General features: G+C 39.6%; 1 protein-coding gene across 1 annotated transcript; it reads left to right on the forward strand.

The window, feature by feature from the left end:
- The first annotated feature begins 2,938 nt into the window (after positions 1–2,938).
- LOC111920505 (bidirectional sugar transporter SWEET6a) lies at positions 2,939–4,623 on the forward strand. The gene is made up of 6 exons (XM_023916086.2): positions 2,939–2,984; positions 3,590–3,626; positions 3,741–3,957; positions 4,033–4,194; positions 4,284–4,403; positions 4,507–4,623. Exons 1-6 carry the CDS (start codon positions 2,939–2,941, stop codon positions 4,621–4,623), a joined length of 699 nt encoding a protein of 232 aa, XP_023771854.1.
- The last annotated feature ends 20,873 nt before the right edge of the window (positions 4,624–25,496 follow it).

Here is a 25,496-nt window from a genome sequence, read left to right on the forward strand (position 1 = left end):
TTGGCAAGTATTCTCAATAACAGCAGAGAGATGAAGAAGGTGAAATTACAGCAACGATGAAGTAGATGAATGGAAATCAGAAGCCCTTTTTCTTGATTGAGATGATGAAGTCGAGAGATGGAGATGAAGTCGTAACCTTCGATCTTTGATTGAGAGGTTGCACAACAGTGTGAGGAGAATGAAAGATGCGTGAAAATGCTTAGGGCAGGGAGGGTAGCGGGCTTTTCTAATTTTTTGGCTTTTCTTTTCCCGCTTGTAACTAAGGAACGCGCGTTCATTAAAATTATAAAGCGACACATATAGAGGGCGCGCATTTAAGGTACAGTGCCCTCCGTGTTTTTATTTTTTTTTCTTTTGACACTAATTTAAAGGCACGCAATAATGCGTGACCTAAATCCTTAAATTTTCTGAAGAGATGACACTTTTTTAATGTCACTCTCGTTTGCGTAACATATATTAATGAGTGTCGTAATTTGCGCGTCATAAAAGGCTATTTTTCTAGTAGTGAAATAGTGTTTCGATTGAAATATCTTGCTCTATAACAGTTAGACTCAAACAAGAGCTACACATATAGAGCAAAATTAAGCATTCTAAAACTATTTAATCTTTATGGCATGTAACCTAACGCATTATCTTAACAGTTAGCTAATATCAGGATAGGTTTCAGTTAGTAGAAAATAAACAACATTCGCGCAGCAAATCGATCATGCACCAAGGAATCATAAAGATCAAATAATTCTAACATGCAATTGCTAAAAGATCCTTAGCCTACACGTTATCACGTATCTCTAGCAACTCACATTACAGACACAAAAGGCATCTCTCTTCAGCAGGCATTCTACCCTAAAATCCTAAGTAGATCCTTATTCTAACTTTGATAATGCATATCATACTACAACACATATAACACATCAACATATACGGATATTCTGGGAATCACTTACTTTAGCTTTGACTGATTGCACACATCATATCCTTTTCTTTTGTAAAAACTTTTCAGAAAACTTTTTTGTAATGAAATCCTTCAGTCCTTAGTTTGAGTTTAGATGCACCCAGTGCTAACCTGAATCCCTCAAACCAAGGTTGTGATGCTAACTTGTAACATCCCAAAAAATAGAGTAATTTTTTTTATTTCAAAACCAACTCAAGTTTCATACCAAATAAAATATGTTTAATACATGAGTTCAAATCCTACAACTAGTTATCAGAGTAATAAACAAAATTCATAAAATGTGAAATCTCGAATGGATGATATACAATCAAGTTGCCCCTTCCATTTGCCACCAGATGCACCTGAAATATTTTAAATCGAAAACTGTAAGCACAAAGATTAGTGAGTTCCCCAAGATACCACATACCAATATGAATGCTATGATCCAACCATAGTCTGGCAGTCATTTATGTTGTTACAGTCCAACCACATTCTTTCCTACTATGATCCAATCATAGTATTTCATTTATGTGTTGTGATCCGACCGTAGTCTTTCATATATGTGTTGTTATCCAACTACAGTTTTTCATATATGTGATGTGATCTAACCATAGTTTTTATAGAGGTGATGTGATCCAACCACATATTAATGTGAATGGTATGATCCAATCATAGTCTGACAATTACTTCTGTTGCTACAGTCCAACTATAGTCTTTCCTACGATGATCTAACCATAGTCTTTCATGAAAATGATATGATCCAACCATAATCTTTTATATTGGTGTTGTGATCCAACCACGGTATTTCACATATGTGTTGTGGTCCAACCACAATCTTTCATGCAAAAGTTAGAAAGCTAATCTCGCATAACATGACACCTAGTGTCCTACATGGTACAGTGAAAAGACTCACCTGAATCCAACAAGCAGAGAATTTTAACAACACTACTGGAGAAGCTGGTGAGGGTGGAAATCAGAGAATCACCGGAGAAATCAAAAGGGGAAAACAAATGGGAGCACACCTAGTTATGGGACGGGGGACGAACTAAAGGGACTAAACATTAGTAGCGACAAAGAGGTAATAGCGGCAACTCATTGAAGGGAATTATTCATGGTTTTTTTTTGTACTAGCGGTGACGGTATCGCTGCTATTACATATGGACAAAGTTAAACCCTACTTGTTTAATCAACAAACAAACATAGGGCCAAGATTCATTTTTCACTGTCATACAGATAGCCAATCAAAGATATATATTAGAGATGACATCTTTAGCAGCGGTCCAGTCTGATGTCGCTGCTAAAGCATGCATTGCTGCAAAAAAGTGGTGTCAGCTAATTAAATGTGAGATTTCTTGTGGTGTTTTATGTTATATAGAATATCTAAAAGTATCAATTTTAAAAAATATTGTGGTTTTAGTTATGATTTTAGAAGTTGAACTCCAAGTTAAAATTATCAAAAATAATTTATCTTTTTTTCAAAAAAAAAAAAGCTTTTAGACTCTAAAATTTTAATTTTTTTGAGGATAAAGAATTATGTAATCCGTATTTAAGGTTGTTATCTAGTCTAGTTATTAAAAGGAAAAAATAATAGATAATGTTGTATTTTTAAACTGAGTAATAGTATCACTTTTACGGGACGAAGATGTTATCTGATTAAAAAATATTGTGGTTTTAGTTATGATTTTAGAAGTTCAACTCCAAATTAAAATTAATTAAAAATAATTTACCTTTTATACTCTAAAATTTAAATTTTTTTTGAGGATATACAATTTTGTAATCCGTATTTATAGGTTGTTATCTAGTCTAGTTATTAAAAGGATAAACTAATGGATAATTTTGTATTTTTAAACTGAATCATAGTAGTATTTTGGGGGACTAAGATGTTATCCGATTAAAGTAGAACTCGGATTGGCGCTTATATATAACATCCTTTCCATGCTGCGCTGAATTCATTCATCAATAATCATTTCTCACTTTTTCTTAATCTTCTTCGTTTGGATTTCAAAGATGGTGATGAATAATGATGAGATACGCACGATTGTTGGAATCATTGGTACGTTTCGTTTTTTTATCTTTATGTCCAATTAACTGCTCGATCGGTTATTTCATGGTGGATCTATTAATCGTTCCTACATATACGTTATATGTATGTGGAGCATTTTGATATAGATTTAGATTTTTTGACTGTCGTTTCTCAAAAATGCATATGTTTATGTTCTGAAACCGACATTAAAAACGCATGTTTCGAGATTTCACGTTTTGATTTAGTTAGATAACTAGAAATAGTTTGTAAAATTGATAGTTTATTAAACTCTTTACCTTTTACTGATCTGAAACTGTTAATCGATCAACATGTTAATCGATCAACATGATGTGATGTGAATTAGGTTGACGATAGCATTTTTGAAAAATGATAGTAAAAGAAAAACTAATATTCCTTTTTGCTGTTTCTTCCGCTTTTATCAATCTGTTATACTGTACAATCAACTTGTTCTTAGTTTGAAACGGATGAAATAATTCTTCCTATATAGCTACTAGGATTATTCATCTGTTAAACCGATTTCAAATTTTAATTTGTTTCTTCTACATATATTCTTTCTCTTTGCTATTCAATAATCAACACTAATTCGTGTTCATAACTTTCTTTCTCTTCTATAGGGAATGTCATCTCTTTCGGCCTGTTTATCTCTCCCTCGTAAGCTCCTTTTCATTATGACTATACACCTAAATTTGTTACTTTTTCTATATTGTGATATCATGTAATCAAAACTTGTGATCATATCATGTAATCAAAACTGGTAAATCATAGGCCTACGATATGGAGGATCTTCAAGAACAAATCAGTAGAGGAATTCTCACCAGATCCTTACATCGCCTGTGTCATGAACTGTTTGCTATGGATCTTCTATGGCTTACCTATCAATCATCCAGATAGCACTCTTGTCATCACCATTAACGCCATAGGGCTTGCATTGGAGCTCATCTATCTCAGTTCATTCCTCTTATATGGCAATAATAGTCATAGAGTACGTTTTCAGTACTTCTTTATCAATTTTTTTATCGCATATCTAAACTTTCTTATACATATTCTTCTTCTGCAGAAAAAGATATTCGGGTTTTTAGCAGCCGAGCTTGTTGGCCTTGGTGTTATTGCAGGTTTGGATTTAGGATTGTTCCATACCCATGATGCTAGATCAACTTTCATTGGGATCTTCTGTATTGTATTCGGAATCGGGATGTACACTTCCCCTCTAACTATCATGGTATGTTGATCTCCCTTCTCTTTTATCTATTTGAATCATGAGTAATTCAATATTTCTGATTGATTTCATTTATTTTGAAAAAACAACAGTGGAAAGTAATAAAAACAAAGAGCGTCGAATACATGCCATTCTATCTTTCATTAGCTGCGTTCTTAAATGGTTGTTGCTGGACCACTTATGCTCTTCTTAAATGGGATTGGTTCATTCTGGTAATTAATTAATCTGTTAAATGTTTTCAATTAATCTTCTTCATCCAATAAACTAGAAATTAATTCAATCGTAAATGCTAAATTTTGTATTTTGAAATTGCAGATTGCGAATGGTATTGGGGCTCTTTCTGGGTTTGTGCAGCTTGTTTTATATGCAATTTTCTGGCGAACAACTCCAAGGAAGAGCAAAACGCCGGCAACTGAAGTACAGATGGCTTGAAAAGATGTATAGACATTACATTTGCTGTTTGAAGGACCTTGGTACCCTTTTGATATAATGTAAATTTAGGTTTGGATTTTTAGGTTTTTGAAGGGGTTTGGATTTTTAGGTTTCCGAAAGATTTTGGAGTTTTAGGGTTTTGAAGGGGTTTGGATTTTTAGGTTTTGAAAGATTTTGGATTTTTAGGGTTTTGAAGTGGTTTGGATGTTAATTAGGTTTTGAGATTTTGAATGTTTTAAAGTTTTGGTTTTTGACTTTGGGATACTTATTCTAAGATTTTTAATATGACAGGACTCTTATTATTTGCTCGGTATTCATTGTGATTCATATATTTTTTTTTGTCTCTGTGGTATTATATATGATTTTTTGGTTTCTTCTAATATATACGATAACTAAATTGAAATTTTTTAAAGGATATAGTGAAATATTTTAGTGCCATGTATTTGGTAACAATTCAAAATACATGATCTAACAATTATGATTATAAAACTATATTATTAATGTGATTGTAGAATTTTATTTAAAACAACTTATATTTTATTTCCCACATCTGGTAAGATATATCTAATTTTTTTGATCATATATGATTTACTCTTGGTTTATCATTTTATATTTATTTCCACAGTTTTATTATTAACTAATCCGTCAAGTTATTGCTGATGCTCTAAAGAATCGATGTTCATAAGTATTAATGGTTAATATGCAAATGATTACGAATATGATAAACGATTAATAATATTAGACATTATTACTTGATAAACTCATACCTTCTAACATTAAAGCCATCATCTATCTCTCAAAACCTATATTTTTACTTACTAGGTGCACCGTTTGTCAAAATAAAAACTAAAAATTAAATAACTTTAAAAATCATAATCAATAATCATAGATTTACACACAATTATTTTTAAACAAAGTTTGATATTTTATCTGTAACTGTATCGATCATTATTTTATTGTAATGCATAAAATGGTTTGAAAATAAGAGTAGTGTTCTTTTAAGTAGAAATTTGGAATCATTACCTAGCTACTTGATAAGAAAACATACCCAAAAAATTATAAATATTGTGAAGAAAAATTTAGACGATGCATGGGCAATTAGGAAATTTACCTTCTCAACAAAGATGAGTTCAAGTTAGGGGTGTGCAAAAAACCGCACAAACCGTCCGCACCGCACCAAACCGCACCGCATAATGCGGTTTAGAATTTCGTAGTGCGGTTTGCGGTTCGTCATTTTATCAAACCGCACTATACGGTGTGGTTTGCGGTTTGTATTTATAAAATCGCGGTTCAAACCGCACAGCACCGCATGTTATATATATATATATATATATATATATATATATATATATATATATATATATATATATATATATATATATATATATATATATATATATATATATATATATACTTTTTTTTTCTTTACTTTGTTATAACTTCAAATCACGATTTAGAAACGATGTATTTAAATATATTTCTTACAATAATCAAATATCTATAATGTAACATTAAATCACTATTAAATCAAGATCTCACAGTTTACAAGAATATAGCAACTATAACGGCAATATAAAGCAATAACAGTGACACCTACAAAACTATAGTAGCATGAATCACAATTTATTAAAAACTATTTAACTTGAAAATTGTATTTGTTTTTATAAAATAAAAGCAATCAATTTTTTTAACCGGGTCAGTTTTTTGGTTTTTTGATAAATTTAATGTTGAACAACTCATCAAACCGCACAAACCGCAACCAAACCGCATAAATCGCCCGCATCAAACCGGACCGCATAACGCGGTTTTGAACATTTGTGGTGCGATTTGTGGTTTCTAAAATATTCAAACCGTATATACGGTGCAGTTTGCAGTTTTGACTCTAAACCGCACCAAACCACACCATTTCACACCCCTAGTTCAAGTGACCAAACTATACCACTCTAGAGCATCATGCTCTCACGAAACCAATTACAAGAAACAATAGCCCTAATTGGTCACCAAAACAACTACTTAGTGACCTACTGAAAACATTAAAATAAAAAAAGATTCAATAAAAGAAAACAAAGATTGACATAAAGGTTTATGTATTCAACGATTCTTAGCTAAATCTACATCACTATTTCAAATACATACTGAAAGACATTTATGCGAGTCTTCGTACATAGGAAACTTAAAGAAAATGAATAACAAACTAAAAAATCGGATTATTGGAAGAAAAACACAAGAACTAATTCGTTTCTTATAATTTCATATATTTACCGTATAAAATCGGACCTTTATGAATACAAAATATTTTAGGGTTTTTATTAGTGGAGGAAAAGGCGTGGTGGTAAAGAAAGCCAAAGCAATTCTTTTAGAGGATGATATGTGGTATATTGCAGATTTATTTATTAAAAGAGAAAGATTAGAGTATGAAGATTTAGTCCCAAAAGATTTTACCAATTAAGCATGCTACATAATATTTTTGTGTTTCATAACGTAAAAAATATAATAAAAAAATGATTAATATAATATATACCCTTAAAAATATATTATAATCTGAAGTACATGAAACATAAAACTTACATTGTAAGCCAAGACTTAGTGAGTTTTTCCAAAATACCACACACAACTATTACAGATAAAACCATGCATGTATGAGCCTTCAGTCTGACTGGACCACCTTGTAGGCATTCAGTCTATCTGGACCGTTCTTCAGGCCGTCGGCCTGATTGGATCGCCTCGCCTGCCTACAATCTATCTCGACCGCCCCAAATATCTTAGCCTTCAGCACAAAGCAGAATCGCCTCAGCCCAACAAACCATAACATGTAGATATATACAATAACAATCAATAACTAGCAAATACAAGTAATCATACAGATCCATCAATCTAACACATGCTCAGTGAACACAGGTAATCATACATATCTACCAATCTATCATATAACCAGCATAACATCAATCCAATATACCAAGATATATCAACCAGTGGGTTGGCATTGGTGCCTTCGACCCACAAATACAATGAGGAAAACTCACCTCAGAGTCTGAAAAGATAGATGAAGAGATCACAGCTCTAACGGTTGACTCTACAGGTCACCTATACAACAAACAATAACCTAGTCCCAAACTACTACTCAAAATACCCAAAATGTCCCTAAGTAAAACTTTGTTAAACCCCAAGTCAAAGTTAAAAGTCAACAAGTAAAAAATTCAAGGGAAGGTCAAGTTGGTTGAGTACGCACAGCCTACTCAGCTACTACATTGGGCGTAGTCGCATCTCATCCAAAACCATGGGACTCTAACCCAGTACGCGCAGCGTACCTATTAGTATGCCTAGCGTACTCCTTCTAAATCCAAAACTTCATATTAAGAACTTATTCCTTAATGACCTCTCATCCAAACTCAGATCTAGACACATAACATCATTCTAAGTCATAAAGTTTCCGCCTTTATGACTTTCCATGGCTAGACAAAGCCTAAAAGCTAAAACCCTAACTTAATAATCCATTAAGACATCACGACTCTTACATGGAAGCGATATAAGGACAAAGATCTCATTTTTTATGGTTCTTAGAAACTCCATAATGGATAAAGTTTCCAAGTTCATCCATTAGGATGGTCTAAACAACTAAGATCTAGTATTTAAGTTTCAAAGGGACCAAAAATGCATATTTCTCAACCTAATCTATTAAGTCCAAGTCTCCAACCGTCATATCTGAATCAATATGATGTTTAGATGGATAAATTTTTCAACTTTATCCATAACAAGGCCACAAACTTTCAAGATCTTGACTTTATGCACTAAAGTGACCAAAAAGTGACAAATATGAAGATTAATAAGATCTATGAAACTAATGAGCAAGTTTCAAGCTTTTTGTAACACCCTAATCCTCAAGTATGAGATTTGATTCTTTAAACATGTTATTCCTTGGGAACTCGACGAGTTAGAAGCCTCAACTCGGCGTGTTGAGGTGACTTTTGGCCGCGGATATTAATGAACCAACTCGGCAAGTCGGGGTGCCTCAACTCGGCGAGTTGGCAGCTGAGAAGGAAAACCTAATTTTTAGGGTGTTTCACCCTATTTAAAGGCCTTAAGTCCCTTGGATAGCCTCCTTACCAGTCTCCTCTGTCTAGAAACCCTAATTTTGTGTATCATCTTCCAAAGTTGAGTGTGTGAGCTTGTAAAGAGCTTGGAGAGTTGATTTTTGGTACTCTTTTGAAGGAGCCTTGAAGTTTGAGGTGTCTAGTTTGAAAGGAAGACTATAGATCCAGAACCTCCCCATTTGTTGCAGTCTTTCCCTTGCTTCTTTATTTCTTAGATCTCTTCTTTGAAGTTTTATTATGATTATTGGCGCATTGTCAGGTTGTTCAAGGAGTTGACTATTTTATTGGTTGTCACTTTAGATCTGGCCATTTTATGGCCTCATTTGGCTTAAAGTTGCAAGCTTTATTAGGTTCTAGGTCGCATCCATGCATTAAGTCCTTTATTAAGCATTTAATGAGTTTTATAGCTTCTTTTTGGCGTGCATGAGCGTAAAGTTGGCAACTTTACGTGGTGTTCCAGCTCCAGGGTATTAGATCTACATTTTGAAGCCTTAGATTTGATAAAAGGACTAAATGTGTTAAGATGGGGAAAACTCAGCGAGTTTTCCAGCCAACTCGATGAGTTGGCTAGGGTTTTCTCGACCTTCTAAGTACTATAGAAACTCAACGAGTTCATTGGTGTACTCAACGAGTTAGGTCAACATGGACTGTTGACCTTAACCGTTGACTCTAACTTTGACCATGGTTGACCAAGTTTGACTTTGAGGGCAATTTGGGTATTTTGGGATTTTGATGAGATTGATCACATGGTGGTTGTAGGCATGCGAGTCGAGAGATGAGATTCGGAGTCAGACCTTATCAGTTATGTACTACTTGTGAGGTGAGTTTTCCTCACTGTACTTTCGGGTCGAAGGCACCAAGGTCGTCCCTTTGGTTTGATAACCTGAAATTGTTGATATGCCGAGTATAGGATAGATATGCATGCTAGTATTGTTTTGCTATTCTTGATATGTTAGTCTGGTAGATCCATAGGACTACCTGTGATACTGCATGTTTACCTGTATATGATGTTATCTGTTATACATCAACATATTGTGTGGGTTGGGTTAAGGTTGTATTGCTCTGTGCTATAACCAACAAACCCTGGAGCATACAAGATATGAGTTGCGGGCCATGGAGGGCATGCCAAACTCATACTGAGGGCTCATGAGCATTCCAGATACGAGTTGAGGGTCGGTAGGGGCATGCCAAACTCGTACTGAGGGCTCAGCAGTATTTAGTCTGATGACTGACCAAGTCGGGGAGCAAGTCAGACATAAGTTGTGAGCCAAGGGTAAGTCAGAATTATGTTGTAGGCTTAGGGGTAATCCAATATGTTAGTTGTAGACCCATTGCATGCTATTATTATATATGTATTATTTGCTATGTATTGGTATTTTTGGACAACTCACTAAGCTTGGGGCTTATAGTTTTGGATTATATTTCAGGTACCTCAGAGGATCGTGGGAAGGTGAAGGCATGATTGGGCACATCCTCATGTTTTGTTTCGTGATTTTGGGATTTCTCTGATGTTTAAACTTGTTTTGAAAACTAAAACGTAAACAACTATGATTTTTGGTTGATTGATAAAGTTTAAATTTTCATGTATTTTTATGAGTGTTGCAAGTTGGTATCAGAGTCTAGGTTTAAGTAAATTAGAGGAACATTAGTGTGAATCCAGTCTCAAACTAGGGAAAAAGATTTTAAAATGGTTTTCAAACAGTTTTCAAAACTATCAAGGAGGATGCAATGTGTATGATCAGCCGGAGCCAGTAAGTAGTCCTCAAAATATCATAATGTTATTTGATATTATGATATGTTAGAATATCATGCTAGTGATAAGCTAGGAATCTACAGGAATTACATGTTAGAATTACCTGATTACATGATGCCTGATAGCCTAGGGCCTTGCTTTTATGGAATTGACATCATTAATATAGTTGCTTAGTGTATGCATCATGGTTATATATAACTAAGATCTTATAGCCTGAGAATGTGTGGTCTGGCCTTATTTCCTGTTCTTGTTTGATGAAGGGATTAGGGTAGGATCAGATATTCAAATATCTATAGGATCCAGTGTTATATATGGCTAGCATACACGAGTGTTGCGGGGTTGGTGGAAGTTTCATTGATGAGTCATGTGGGTTCAGTCGGCCAGTCGTGAGATGTTTAGCTTTTCCTCTAGGGAGTGGGGATTGAGTGTTCAGCTATGCTTATGAGTATTGTTAGGACGTTTTGATTTTCCATGAGACAAATACGGGTAGGTATGGAAGGTGGTATAGGCATGTACTATGGAAAGCATAGGACCCGTATGCGTAACAAGGAAGTCACAATTCCTAGGGCTTCGTTGGGATTTGTTTCCCCATTATGATATGTGGATTATCTAATATCTTCCTGGTGTAATTTCAGTTTGGTGACTACAAGATCAGTTGAGATTAGATTTGGTTCGGGATCAGGTGCTCGCAGCCAGGGTGGGCCAGCAGTGTCAGAGGACCGCATCAGGGAGATCATTCATGAAGAGGTGGTTACTATTGTCTGGGGATAGATTCAGGAGATGTTCGGGTCTATCAAGACCACAATAATGGAGTTCTTTGATGATCGATACACAACCATTGCTGAGATGGCTGTTGCTACAGGTTTTGGGTCAGGGCAGGCCTATCAGTTTCAGGACTTCAATAATACAAAGCCCCCAACTTTCGAAGGAGTTTAGGACCCGATCATAGCCATCAAGTGGCTATCTACTGTGGATGGATGTTGCTTCACTTGTTTATGCCCTGCTGACCAGAAGGTTAGGTGCGCTCTGAACCTTCTAAGGTCCAGAGCGAAGGATTGGTGGAGGCTCGCTACTACTTCATATTCTGTTGAGAAGAGAGCTGCTATGAATTGGGAGCAGTTTTATGAGATGTTCTGCTAGTAGAGTGTGAGAGGTTTGCACATGAGTATATGGATTTGAGACAGGGTTTTGAGACGGTGACCGAGATCACCAAGATGTTCACGGAGAGAGCTATGTTTTGCCATGAGTTTGTTGCATCTGAGCAGGCTCGGATGGCCCCTTACTTGAGCATGCTCAAGACAAAGATAAGGAAGTTTGTTTCTACACAGTGCTATAGTTCATTGTTAGAGATGCAGGAAGCCGCAAAGCGACGTGAGATTGAGACTAATTTGCAGACGGGAGATCAAAGGTCGGCCTTGGTGCAGTCGCAGCCCTCGCCAAAACGGTTTAAGACCGTTGATGTCAAATCAGGGGGCCGAAAGGTCCGCACTTGCGGGAAGTACGACAAGGTGCACAAGGGTGCTTGTCGATCATCGTCTAGTTGCCATAATTTTGGCATGTAGGGCCACATGGAGAGGGATTGCCGCTAGCAGGCCCGAACACTCAGTTCTAGGATTTGTTATCATTACGACCAGGTTGGCCATGTGAAGGCCAATTGTCAATCGCTTGCTGCCAGGACGGTGCAGGCTTCAGCACCGGCTACTTTGAGGATCACTAACAGGAGTCAAGGCAGGGCGGAGCCCCCGAGGGCTCGAGGTTGCGCTTTCCAGCTTATTGCTGAGAAGGCCAACGCAACACCAGATGTTGTGATTGATATGTTTCTATCCCTTATCTTATGGATTATGTTTGTTTCATTCTCATATATTTGTACCTTTTGGTAGGTACATTTCTAGTGAACTCCTTGCCTACTTTAGTGTTGTTTCACTCAGGTGCGAGTCAGTCCTTTGTTTCTCGGTCGTTTACTAGGGAGTTTCTTTGCCTATAGGGGAGTTGGAGTGTTCGTTTCTAGTTTCTATCGCCAATGAAAACGGGGTTTCTGCTTTTTCGGTTTATCAAGGTTGCGTTCTAGAGATCTTCTGGGTATCCTTTCCAATCGATTTGATTCCTATTCCCATGGGGGATGTCTGTGTGATTGTGGGTATGGATTGGCTGAGACGTTTCGGTGCCATGATCGACTGTGAGGGTCAGCGCGTGGTAGTTTGAACCCCAAGTGGGGGAGAACTAGTTATATATGGAGAGGGCACCAGGATGGGTTTAGGGTTTTGTTCAGCAGCCAGGGCTCGACAGTATATTCAACATGGGTGTGCATGTTATTTGGCTTGTGTGGTAGAGACACAAGTTAGGCATCAGGTGTCGGTTGTCGTTGTTCCAGTTTTCAAGGAGTTCACTGATGTATTCTTGGAGGAGTTACCTAGTGTACCTCCAGTGAGGCAAGTCGAGTTTAGGATTGACCACATGCCAGGTGCAGCCCCGATTGCCAAGGCGCCATACCGTTTGGCACCGCCCGATATGCAGGAGTTGACATCTCAATTGTAGGGGCTACTAGGCAAGAAGTTCATCCATCCGAGGAGTTCTCCGTGGGGAGCACCAATTTTATTCGTCCAAAAGAAGGACGGTTCACACCGGATGTGCATTAATTACCGGGAGTTGAACAAGTTAGTGGTGAAGAACCATTATCCCCTTCCACGGATTAATGATCTATTTGATCAGTTTCAGGGAGAATCTTGGTTCTCCAAGATAGATCTGAGGTCTGGGTACCATTAGGTCAGGGTGATGGAGGAGGATGTGGAGAAGACCATGTTCCGAACTCGTTATGGGCATTACGAGTTCGTAGTGATGCCATCCGGACTCACCAATGCGCCTGCGGTATTTATGGATTTGATGAATCGGGTATACAGGTCGATGCTTGATCGCAAGGTCTTCGTGTTTATTGTTGATATCTTGGTGTATTCCAAGACCAGAGAGCAGCATGAGGAGCATCTTCGTGAGCTCCTAGAAGTTTTGAGGCCAGAATGGATTTATGATAAGTTCTTGAAGTGCGAGTTCTAGTTATGAGAGGTTCAGTTCCTTGGACACCTCGTTAACCAGGATGAGATTTTGGTCGATCCGGACAAGATTGAGGCGTTAATGCAGTGGGAGGTTCTGAAATCTCCCTCGGATATCAGGAATTTCTCAGGTTTGGCAGGGCACTACCGAAGATTCATTCAAGATTTCTCCAAGATTGCAGTACCCTTCACTCGTCTGACGAGGAAGGGAGTGGATTTTCGGTAGGGCCCCGAGCAGCTGTAAGCGTTTGAGATTGTTCGTCAGAGATTATGCAAGGCCCCATTTTTGACCCTCCCAGAGAGAATTGAGGATTTTGTGGTTTTTTGTGATGCATCCATCAGTAGCTTGGGAGCAGTCCTAATGCATACGGGACGAGTGATAGCTTATGCTTCACTGTAGTTGAAGCCGCATGAGACGAGGTATCCCACGTATGACCTAGAATTAGGGTTTGTGGTTTTTTCCCATAAGATGTGGAGACATTATCTTTATGGTGTTTGTTGTACCATCTACACAGACCACAAGAGTCTGAGGCACATTATGGATCATCCGAAGCTGAATATGAGGCAGCGTAGGTGGTTGGACGTAGTCAAGGATTATGACTGTGAGATCCGTTACCATCTGGGTAAAGCGAATGTGATAGCGGATGCTTTGAGCCGCAGGTCAGTTGGACCTACTAATGGGGAGTCATGTATGAGGTTATATGTGCATTCTCCACATGTGGGATTGATTAGGGAGGCTCAGGTTGAGGGTGTTCGGGGAGAGAATTGGAAGATTAAAAGGATCAGGGGGTGAGATCACCAGGTTTGTTCCGAACAGCCGTGGTTTGTTGACCCGTTGCGGTCGGGTATGGGTTCCTATGTCTGGTGGGGTCAGGCAGATTGTAATGGAGGAGGCTCATAAGTCTCATTTTTCTATCCATCTAGGGGCCACTAAGATGTATCAGGATGTGAGATTGAGATACTGGTGGTCGTGCATGAAGAGGGAGATCGCCTAGTACGTCGAGAGGTGCTTGACCTGTAGGATGGTCAAGGCCGAGCATCAGAGGCCGCATGGCAAGCTACTGTCTCTGGAGGTTCCCATGTGGAAATGGGAGTAGATTTTGATGGACTTCATCACCAAGTTTCCGAAGACGGCAAAGGGTTTTGATGCTATTTAGGTCATCATGGATCGATTGACCAAGAGAGCCCATTTTATGGCAATTCGGGAGAGCTCGTCGGCCGAGAAGTTGGCCGATGTGTATATTCGCGAAATCGTTGCTCACCATGGGGCTCTCATCTCTATTGTTTCAGACCGTGATGTTCGGTTCACCTCCCATTTTTGGCAGAAGTTCCATGAGGAACTGGGCAAGAGGATACACGTCAACACATCTTATCATCCGCAAACCGACGGCCAGAGTGAGCGGACAATTCAAACTCTCGAGGATATGTTGCGAGCATGCGTCATTGATTTTGGTAGGAGCTGAGACTTTTACCTGCCTCTTGCAAAGTTCTCTTACAACAACAGTTTCCACTCCAACATTGGTGCTCATCTTTTTGAGCTATTGTATAGGCAGAGATGTTGTACTCCAGTCTGCTGGGGCGAGGTTGGTCACAGGGTTATGGAGCAAACCGAGTTGGTCCTTCAGACTACAGAGATGATCCAGCAGATCAGGCAGAGATTGCAGACTGGTCAGGGTTGGTAGAAAAGCTAGGCCAACCGGCGCTGATCTAAGTTGGAGTTTCAGGTCGATGACATGGTGTTACTGAAGGTCTCACCTTGGAAAGGTGTGATTCGTTTCAAGAAAAGGGGGAAATTGGGTCCCTGATATATCAGACCATTCTAGATTATTTCCAGGGTTAGCATGGCTGCATATAGATTGGATCTTCTAGAGGAGCTCAGTCAGATTCATAGCACTTTCCACATTCCACAGCTGTGAAAGTGCGTTCTGGACGAGGGTGTAGTGGTATCATTGGATGATATACAGGTTGATGAGCACCTGAACTATGTCGAGAAGCCATTAGTTGGCCTGGAAAGGAAAGTAAAGGTTTTGCATAGCAAGGAAGTGCCCTTGGTAGGTACGGTAGCAACACCGGAGGGGCTCTGAGTGGACCTAGGAGCCGGAGGCAGAGATGCGGTAGCATTACCCAGAATTATTCACCATGGTAGGCTTCAGGAATGAAGCCTAGTCCAATTAGGTGAGAGTTGTAACATCCCAATCCTCAGGTATGAAATTTGATTCTTCAAATATGTTTTTCCTTTGGAACTTGGTGGGTTAGAAGCCTCAACTCGGCGTGTTGAGGTGACTTTAGGCCGCGGATATTAATGAACCAACTCGGCAAGTCGGGGTGCCTCAACTCGGCGAGTTGCCAGTTGAGAAAGAAACCCTGATTTTTTAGGGTGTTTCACCCTATTTAAAGGCCTTAAGTCCCTTGGTTGGCCTCCTTACCAGCCTCCTCTGTCCATAAATCCTAATTTCGTGTATCATCCTCCAAATTTGAGTGTGTGAGCTTATGGAGAGCTTGGAGAGTTGATTTTTGGTACTCTTTTGAAGGAGCCTTGAAGTTTGAGGTGTCTAGTTTAAAGGAAGGCTATAGATCCAGGACCTCCCTACTTGTTGTAGTCTTTTTGAGGTATAAAGTCGACACCTTGCTTCTTTATTTCTTAGATCTCTTCTTGAAGTTTTATTGTGATTATTAGCTCATTGTCGAGTTGTTCAAGGAGTTGTGTATTTTATGGGTTGTCACTTTAGATCTGGCGATTTTGTGGCCTCATTTGGCTTAAAGTTGCAAGCTTTATTAGGTTCTAGGCCTCATCCATGCATTAAGTCCTTTATTAAGCCTTTCATGATTTCTAGAGCTTTTGTTTGGCGTGCATGAACGTAAAGTTGGCAACTTTACGTGGTTTTCCAGCTCTAGTGTCACATCCATAAAATTCATGAAAATTTAAAACTTTTTCAAGCATTAAAAAACCATTATTTATTACAAAATGTTTTCAAAATAGTTTCATATCAGAATATCCTAGAAATCAAATCCTAAAAATGCGAGGAGGTTCATGATCACGCCTTCGCCTTCCCACGATCATCCAAACTACTTGAAACAAAATCCAAAATTGTAAGCCTGAAGCTTAGTAAGTTCCCCCAAAATAGCAACGCCATACAAACCATAACCATATCATAATAAACATCGTGCATATAGAGTCTACAGTTTGACTGGACCGCCTTCACCGGGCCTTCAATCTGTCCAGCCCACTCTGACAACCTCCAGCATGTCTGGTCCGCCTCACCGGGCCTTCAGCCTGTCTGGACCATTCTTCGGGCCTTCGGCCTGAATGATATGCCCCGTTGGGCCTATAATCTATCCGAGCCACCCTGGGTATGTTGGCCTACAGCACAAAGCAGGTACACCTCAACCTACCCCCAGCACACAATCAACACATAGATGACAATGCTCGCATATACAAATAGTCAAACCGATCTAACAGATCACTAATCATAGCATTATCCTATCAGATACTGACCTAACCGGTCACTAACATAGCATCATCCTATATACCTGGATAACGACCTAACAAGTTACTAAGCATATCATCATGTAATAACTAGGATATTAATCCAAAAAAAGGGTAGGCATTGGTGCCTTCGACCCTATTAGTATAGTGAGGGAAAATCACCTCACAATGTCGATCGGAACAGAAATATTAAGCTCCTAAAACATGGATCCAAACACCAACACCTAAAACCACCAATGATCCACTTCCATAAATTCCCAAATTACCAAAATACCCTTGGAAGTCAAACTGGTCAACCCTTAATCAAAGTCAACGGTCAAGGTCAACAGTCCATGTTGACCTAACTCGTCGAGTGCAACTTACAGACTCGTCGAGTTCCTTCAGAACTCAGAAAGTCATGAAAACCCCAGTCAACTCGTCGAGTTTCCAAGTAACTCGTCCAGTCCATCCAGCATCCAGAATATCGGGATAACCCTAACCAACTCGTTGAGTTATCCCGGTAACTTGTCGAGTTCATGCAAAATCTAGAGAGCTAGAAACCCTAATCCAACTCGTCGAGTTGACCATGCAACTCGCCGAGTTCCTTCAGTCCTTTTCTCATTCAGACGTTTCTAAGTGAAACCAAGGCTCCAAATTGTAGATCTAAACTCCTAGGGTGTAGTTACCGCATAAAGTTGCTAACTTTACGTGCATGCAAGGCTTCAAGAAGCTAAAACACTCAAAACTAGCCTTAGGAAGAGATTTATAGAAAGGAGAAGAGCCAAAGCTTCATAAAGCTTGAGGCTTTATGTTAATGAGTGCCTAGAGGAGTCCAGATCTGAAGTTACAACTTCAAATCATGATCAAAATCAGAATGCTTCCAAGATAAGCAAGAAACGGCCCTAACCTCTTGGATGAATAGATCTATTAAGAGAATGATCTAGGTAATGACTTTTTACCTTCAAATGGATGCCAAAATGATGTAGATGTTGGATCTACAATCCCTTTCTCGTTCCAAGCTCCTAACTCTTCAAACCTCTTCAAGAAATGCACCAAATACACACTTTTAGCCTCACACACACTCAAAATAGGGTTAGATCGACTTGGGTTTGCTTATGGACGTGAAAATATGGTAAGGAGGCTGGAAGGAATGACTTAAGGTCCTTTAAATAGGGTGCAAACCCTAAAATTTAGGATTTTCATGCACAGCCTCTACTAGTCGAGTTGGGGTCCTCCAAGTCTTCGAGTAGGTTCCATAAACCACACGGCCATATCCGTTTCTACATGATGAGTTGGGGAAGCCAAATCGTAAAGTAGGTATCTAATAATGAATATAAAACTTTAAAATTTATACATGGGAATCAAGGTGTTACAATTCTCCCCAACTTGGACTAGACTTCGTCCTCGAAGTTTGCTATAGCAAACAAGTTTGGGTAATGCTCCCGTATCTTAGCCTCCGGCTCCCAATTCCACTCAAATCCCCTTCGATGCTCCCATTGTACCTTTACCAAGGGTACCTCCTTGTTCCGTAGAACCTTCAATTTCGTCTCCAGAATGGCCATTGGCCTCTTTATGTAATTCAGGTGCTCGTTAACCTGAATGTCCTCTAATGACACCACTGACTCCTCATCTAGTATGCACTTCCACAATTGAGAGACGTGAAAAGTGCTATGAATATGACTAATCTCCTCTAAGAGTTCATGTCTATATGCCACCTTGCCAACCCTAGCGATAACCCGAAAAGGTCTAATGTATCCAGTACCCAATTTCCCCCTCTTTCTGAAGCGAATAACGCCCTTCTAGGGTGAGACCTTCAGTAATACCATGTCGTCCACCTAGAAATCCAACTCAGATCGGCGCCTTTTGGCGTAACTCTTCTGCCGACTCTGAGCAGTCTGCAGCCGATGTATGATCAGTTCAATCCTCTCGGTAGTCTGCAGAACTACCTATGTATGTCCCATTATCCTGTGACCAGTCTCATCCCAACAGACTGGGGTGCGACATCTTCGTCCATACAATAACTCATGTGGTGGAGCACCAATAATGAAATGAAAGTTGTTGTTGTAGAAGAACTCTTTGGGTAGATAGGAGTCCCAACTCCCACCGAAGTCAATGACGCAAGCTCTCAGCATGTCCTCGAGATTTTGTATGGTCCACTCACTCTGGAGATATGTCTGCAAATGATAGGTTGTACTGAAATGCAGTTGTGTGCCCAGTTCCTCGTGAAACTTCTGCCGGCAACGGGAGGTGAATCTAACATCACGGTCTGAGACAATAAAGATTGGTACCCCGTCGCGAGCAATGATCTCGCAGATATATATGTCGGCCAACTTTTCGGCCGACAAACTTTCCCATATCACTAGAAAATGGGCACTCTTGGTCAATCGATCCACGATGACCCAAATAGCGTCCAAGCCCCTATCCATCCTCCGTAGCTTGGTGATGAAATACATCGTGATATGCTCCCATTTCCACATGGGAATCTTTAGAGGCAACAGCTGGCCATGCGGCCTCTGATGCTCGGCCTTGACCATCTGACAGGTCAAGCACCTCTCAGTATACCATGCGATCCCCCTCTTCATGCATGGCCGCCAGCAACTCAATCACAAATCTCGGTACATCTTGGTGGCCCCCGGATGAATAGAGAAGCAAGACTTATGAGCCTCCTTCAGAACAATCTGTCTGACCCCACCAGACATCGGAACCTAGAACTGACCAGAACGGGTCAACAATCCCAGGCTATCCTACACAAATCGGGTGTTCTCACCTCTGATCCTTTCAAGCTTCTAGTTCTACTGTCGAATACCCTCAGCCTGAGCTTCCCTAATCAAGCTCAAGAATGGAGAATCCACAAATATCCTCATACATGCAGCAGGAGCAGAAGATCCAGTTGACTTGCGACTCAAAGCATCCGCAACCACATTTGCTTTACCAGGATGGTAAAGGATCTCGCAGCCATAATCCTTGACTACGTCAAGCCACCTGCGTTGTCTCATGTTCAGGTTCGGCTGATCCATGATGTGCCTCGGACTCTTATGGTCTGTGTATATGGTACAGCGGACCCCATAGAGGTAATGTCTCCAAATCTTGAGAGTGAATACCACCGCTCCTAACTCCAGATCATGAGTGGGGTATCTCGTCTCGTGCGGCTTCAACTGTCACGATGCATACGCTATAACCCGTCCCCTATGCATAAGGACTGCTCCCAACCCGGTTATTGATGCATCACAAAATACTACAATCCTCAACTCCCTCATGGAGTGTCAAAATTGGCGCCTCGCATACTCGCTTTTGCAAAGTCTCAAATGTAGTTTGTTGCTTAGGGCCCCACCCGAAATCCACCCCCTTCCTCGTCAGACGGGTGAAGGGTACCGTAATCTTGGAGAAATCATGTATGAATCTTTGGTAGTACCCTGCCAATCCTAAAATGCTCCTGATACCTGAGGGAGATCTCGGAATCTCCCATTGCATAATTGCCTCAATCTTGGCTGGGTCGACCAAGATCCCCTCCTAGTTAATGAGGTGTCCAAGGAACTGGACCTCTCGTAACCAAAACTCGCACTTCGAGAACTTGGCATACAATCCTTCTTGCCTCATCACTCCTAATAGCTCACAAAGATGCTCCTCGTGCTTCTTTCTGGACTTGGAGTACACCAAGATGCCGTCTATAAACACAATGACTGAACGGTCAAGCATCGGTCTGCACACCCGATTCATCAGGTCCATAAACATTGATGGCATGTTGGTGAGCCCAAACTGAATCACCACGAACTCATAATGTCCATAACCAGTCTGGAACTCGGTTTTCTCCACGTCCTCCTCCCTAAACCTGACCTGATGGTACCCGGACCTCAGGTCTATCTTGGAGAACCAAGATGCTCCCTGAAACTCATCAAAAAGATCATCAATCCTTAGGAGTGGATAACGGTTCTTCACCGTCAACTTTTTCAACTCCCGGTAGTCAATGCACATCCGGTGTCAACCATCCTTCTTCCCAATGAAGAGAATCGCCGCTCCCCACGAAAAACTGCTCAGACAAATGAACTGTTTGCCCAGCAGTTCCTACAGCTGTGATGACAGCCCCTGCATCTCTGGTGGTGTCAATCGGTATGGCGCCTTGGCGATAGGGGCCACATTAGGCACTAGTTCGATCCTGAACTCGACCTGCCTCTCCGGAGGCACTCCGGGTAACTCCTCCGGAAACACATCAATGAACTCTCTGACAACAAGAACATCCGAAACTGAAGCCTGATCCCTGATCCGCATATTCACCACATAAACTAAGTAACCTGCATACCCGTACTGAATATACTGCTGAGCCCTGGCAGCTGAGCAAAACCATGATCCCAATCTGGTGCCCTCGCCGAAGATAACCAGTTCTCCTCCACTTGGGGTTCAGACTACCACCCGCTAACCCTCGCAGTCGATCATGGAACCGAAGCGACTCAACCAATCCATACCCACAATCACACGTACATCTCCCATAGGAATTAGAATCAAGTCTATCGGGAAGGATACCCTAAAGATCTCCAGAACGCAACTCCGGTAGACTGAAGAAGCAGAAATCACGTGTTTTTTAGCGATACAGACTCACAACAGACACTCTAGCTCTCCTATAGGCAAATCGAATTCCCTACTGAACGATCAAGAGACAAACGACCGACTCGTCCCCGAGTCGAATAATACCAATGCAGGTAAGGAGTTCACTAAAAATGTACCTAATCATAGGTACAAACACATATAAGCATAAAAAATATAATCAACAAGATAAGGGATAGAAACATACCAGCAACCACATCTGGTGTTGTCCTGGCCTCCTTGGCTGTAGGCTGAAAGGCGCGTCCCCGAGCCTTCGGAGGCTCTACTCTACCCTGACTCCCATCAGTAATCCTCTGTGTAGCCGGCGCTGGAGCATGCTCTGGCCTAGTAGCGAGCTGTGGACAGTTGGTCTTCATGTGACCAACCTGATCGCAGTGATAGCAGATCCTTATATCCTGAACCGGGATTGGCTGGCGACAATCCCTCGCAAAGTTCCCATCCTTGACACATTTGTGTCATGCACTATCCGATCTGCAAACTACCGAATGACCCTTCCCGCAAATTTGTTCAGCACCAAAACTTGAACTAGAATATCGTCCTCGAGTGCTCACCACCGTCTTGAAAGGAAAACATATAAACACTCATAACATAGTCAAGGGAACTCTCACACTAAAATCTCCTTAGTATCTCTTTGATTTTCCTTGATTCGATTATAGATCCTATGCTTTTAATAATATGGGCCCAATACTACCTTCCACACCTATCTGTACTTTCCTCAAGAATCACCTCGAATCCTCAAAGTCACTCCACTATGGAAACTCTCATGATCCCTATGCTAAACAACATATATATCTCGCTACAGCAATCCTTAGCCTCTCTTAGGGATCCTCATCTCACTCGCTTCTTCATTACTAGGAACCTCTATCAACATCGTTGCTTGCTTTATGCATGCAAATTATACACAATACTGGATCAAATAGACTGTCAAATAAATGACTCTACCCTAAGCCCACAACCAGACAAGGAACATGAAATAAGGATGAATCAATCATTTTAAGGCTATATGATCCTAACCATATACAATTTTTAAACATAGACTTTGCAATAACTTTGTCAATCTAAACTCCTAGTAGCACATAACATTCAATTCTTCCTAAGTTAGAAGTCATCACACATGTCAGGCAATTCTATAATGCAATTCCTGAGGGTATCCTTAGCCTTTTTCTAGGATGTAACTCACATAATAGCATACTAAAGCATAATACTCATGTATAGGTCTTTTGGAATCACTTACTTGACCTCGACTGATTGCATGCATCGTACCCCTTTCTTTATAAAACTTTTTTTTAGAAAAAATTGTTTTTCTTACACAAAGATTTATCAATTCCTCAGTTTGAGTCTAGACATACTCGAGGGTGTGCCTGAATTATCCCTCAAACCAGGGCTCTGATACCAACTTGTAACGTCCCAAAAATATTAGTAAAAATTTTAATTCCAAACCATCAAGTCCATAAAAAAACATTTGTTCAAAAACCAATCGTAGTAAAATGAATCTCTCAAACATCATAGTAAAATAGTAATAATAATGTCAAAATAAACTCCAAGGGGTGTTGCGCGATCATGTTGAACCCTTCCTTTTGCAACCAGAAGTACCTGAAATGTTTAAACCATAAAACCGTAAACACAAAACTTAGTGAGTTCCCCAAAATACCACATACCATACATATCAGTGGGCCTATCCCTAAGGGTCTATTTCAACCCTACATGAACGATATGATCCAACCATAGTCTTCTAATCACTTTCAGATTACAGCGCGGTTATAACCTTTATACCATGATCTAACCATGGTCTTCCATGCAAGTCACAAAGACAAACAAGTGTTGTGATCCAACTACAGTCTTTCATATAAGTGTTGTGATCCAACTAGAGTTTTTCATGCAAGTGTCACATAGACAATCTAGTAACCTACATAGTATAATGAGAAGACTTACCCCGCAGACGTACTCAACATCTAACAGCTTTTACAACCAATGAATGGGTGTTATACACATCCTAATAAACCATACAAGGTAAATCCTTAGTCCACCTTCTAGAACTAACCAATTAACCAAAAGTAAACCAAGTCAAAATTCAACAATCAAAGTCAAAGTCGACTCAAAATGGTCGCCACACTGTGACCATCCCTAGCCACGTCATGACCGCTTTCGACAAAACAATTTCAAACCGTTGTCTCCATGTCATGGTGAGCAGACTGCTACATCGTGGAAATTGGTCTCTCACAGCCTAATGGATTAAGCTCTCAATCCATTAAGCTACTTCATTCCAACTTTCCAAAAAGCTTCCTAAGGTGTAACACAACATAAAAATTAATGCCTTTCAAAAATGCATTCCCAATGCAAGTCTAACACTCAAACTAGGCCAAAAATGGAGAAATGTAAGATATAATGCTCATAGGACTCAGAAAGGCCATAAAGTTGCTAACTTTATTCCATCTATTCACTCTAACCAAAACCTTGAACCAAAAGCTCATAAACTGGCCTAATATTATATCTAAGGATTTAATGAGCAAGGTGAAAACTTTTTACCACCAAATGATCAGAAATAAAGCGAAGATACGAGCACCATGCTGAACCAAGCACACAAACACCAAGATGAGCTCCTTCTTCTTTCAACCTTCACAAAGTTGGCTTCACACACTCAAACAAACATACGGAGGCTAGGTTTTGGATGGTATAATATCTCAGAGGGTGGAGGCTGCCAAATGAGGCAACCATAGGAGTTAGTGCCCGTAAATAGGGCACCAAGCCCGGAAATTACAGTTTAGCCCAAAATGGTTGTCACATCGAGTCAGCCATAACGCCATGTGTTGTGTCGTGTAAATGTGCATTTCCTCTAAATGGATGTCACATCGTGGCCCCATAAGTGTCACGTCGTGGCAACACAAAAAATCCATAAAATGCATTAATTAACTCATGAAAGGAATACCTGAGAAACGGATATTACAAAAGACTAGAAAGAAAAATAACCCGTCGAAACCGTCTGGTAAAAAAAACCAAGATCATTCTGAGACTGCCAATATGCATATATATGTGTAACTATTGTAATTGGTCACTAACTGGCCCTCGAGTGACTGATCCCATCCGATCTCTTAAACCAGTTTAACAAAAATCAAAGACTATATATATATATATATATATATATATATATATATATATATATATATATATATATATAGAGAGAGAGAGAGAGAGAGAGTTAGGTTCATATATGAACCTTAACTATTGTGTGATTGTAAGACCAAACATCAACCATTGATCTAGAAAAGGGTATGATCGACATTTTCTTTTGTATTACCTAAATTAAAATAGTTGTATATATGGAAGCAATTCGAACGTTTCAAATGATAATATATTTTCAGTTGTTTAATTAGGTATAGATTTGTTTAATTAGGGTTCAGATCGACATATTGTTTTCATGCATCTTTTATTAATCAAGTTTTGTTGTAGTTCATTTGAAGTTGTCATACTCAACAATTCTGATTTTGCTATGATAATGAGTATCGTCGATGATGAAATCAAAACCAGTATAAGCGATGGACCTGTTCGATTTCTGTTTGGTATAAATGTATGATTTTATCTGTTTTTTGTTTATATTTTTTACATTATCCATCTTAAACTGGTTATTTTTCCACTGATTGGTCCAATTGTCATATGAAATTCTTAAAGAATAATGAGTATCGTCGATGATGAAATCAAACATCAGTATAAGCGATGGATCTGTTCGATTTCTGTTTGGTATAAATGTATGATTTTATCTGTTTTTTGTTATATTTTTTACATTATGTTTCTTAAACTGGTTATTTTTCATTGATTTGTCCAATCGTCATATGAAATTCTTAAAGAATGATATATTTTATCATTCATAAAGAATCTTGTATTCTTAAAGAATTATGAAAACTATTTTCAAAATATATACATTC

Source organism: Lactuca sativa, chromosome 4 (assembly GCF_002870075.4).
Source record: "Lactuca sativa cultivar Salinas chromosome 4, Lsat_Salinas_v11, whole genome shotgun sequence".
In the NCBI taxonomy this organism is placed as follows: domain Eukaryota; kingdom Viridiplantae; phylum Streptophyta; class Magnoliopsida; order Asterales; family Asteraceae; genus Lactuca; species Lactuca sativa.

Bases quoted from the DNA above. Each gene is read 5' to 3' on its own strand.
- LOC111920505 (XM_023916086.2), top strand. From the start codon at position 2,939: ATGGTGATGAATAATGATGAGATACGCACGATTGTTGGAATCATTG. The intron at 3,627-3,740 runs GTAAGCTCCTTT...GGTAAATCATAG, and splicing joins GGCCTGTTTATCTCTCCCTC to GCCTACGATATGGAGGATCT. The intron at 4,195-4,283 runs GTATGTTGATCT...AAAAAACAACAG, and splicing joins CTTCCCCTCTAACTATCATG to TGGAAAGTAATAAAAACAAA.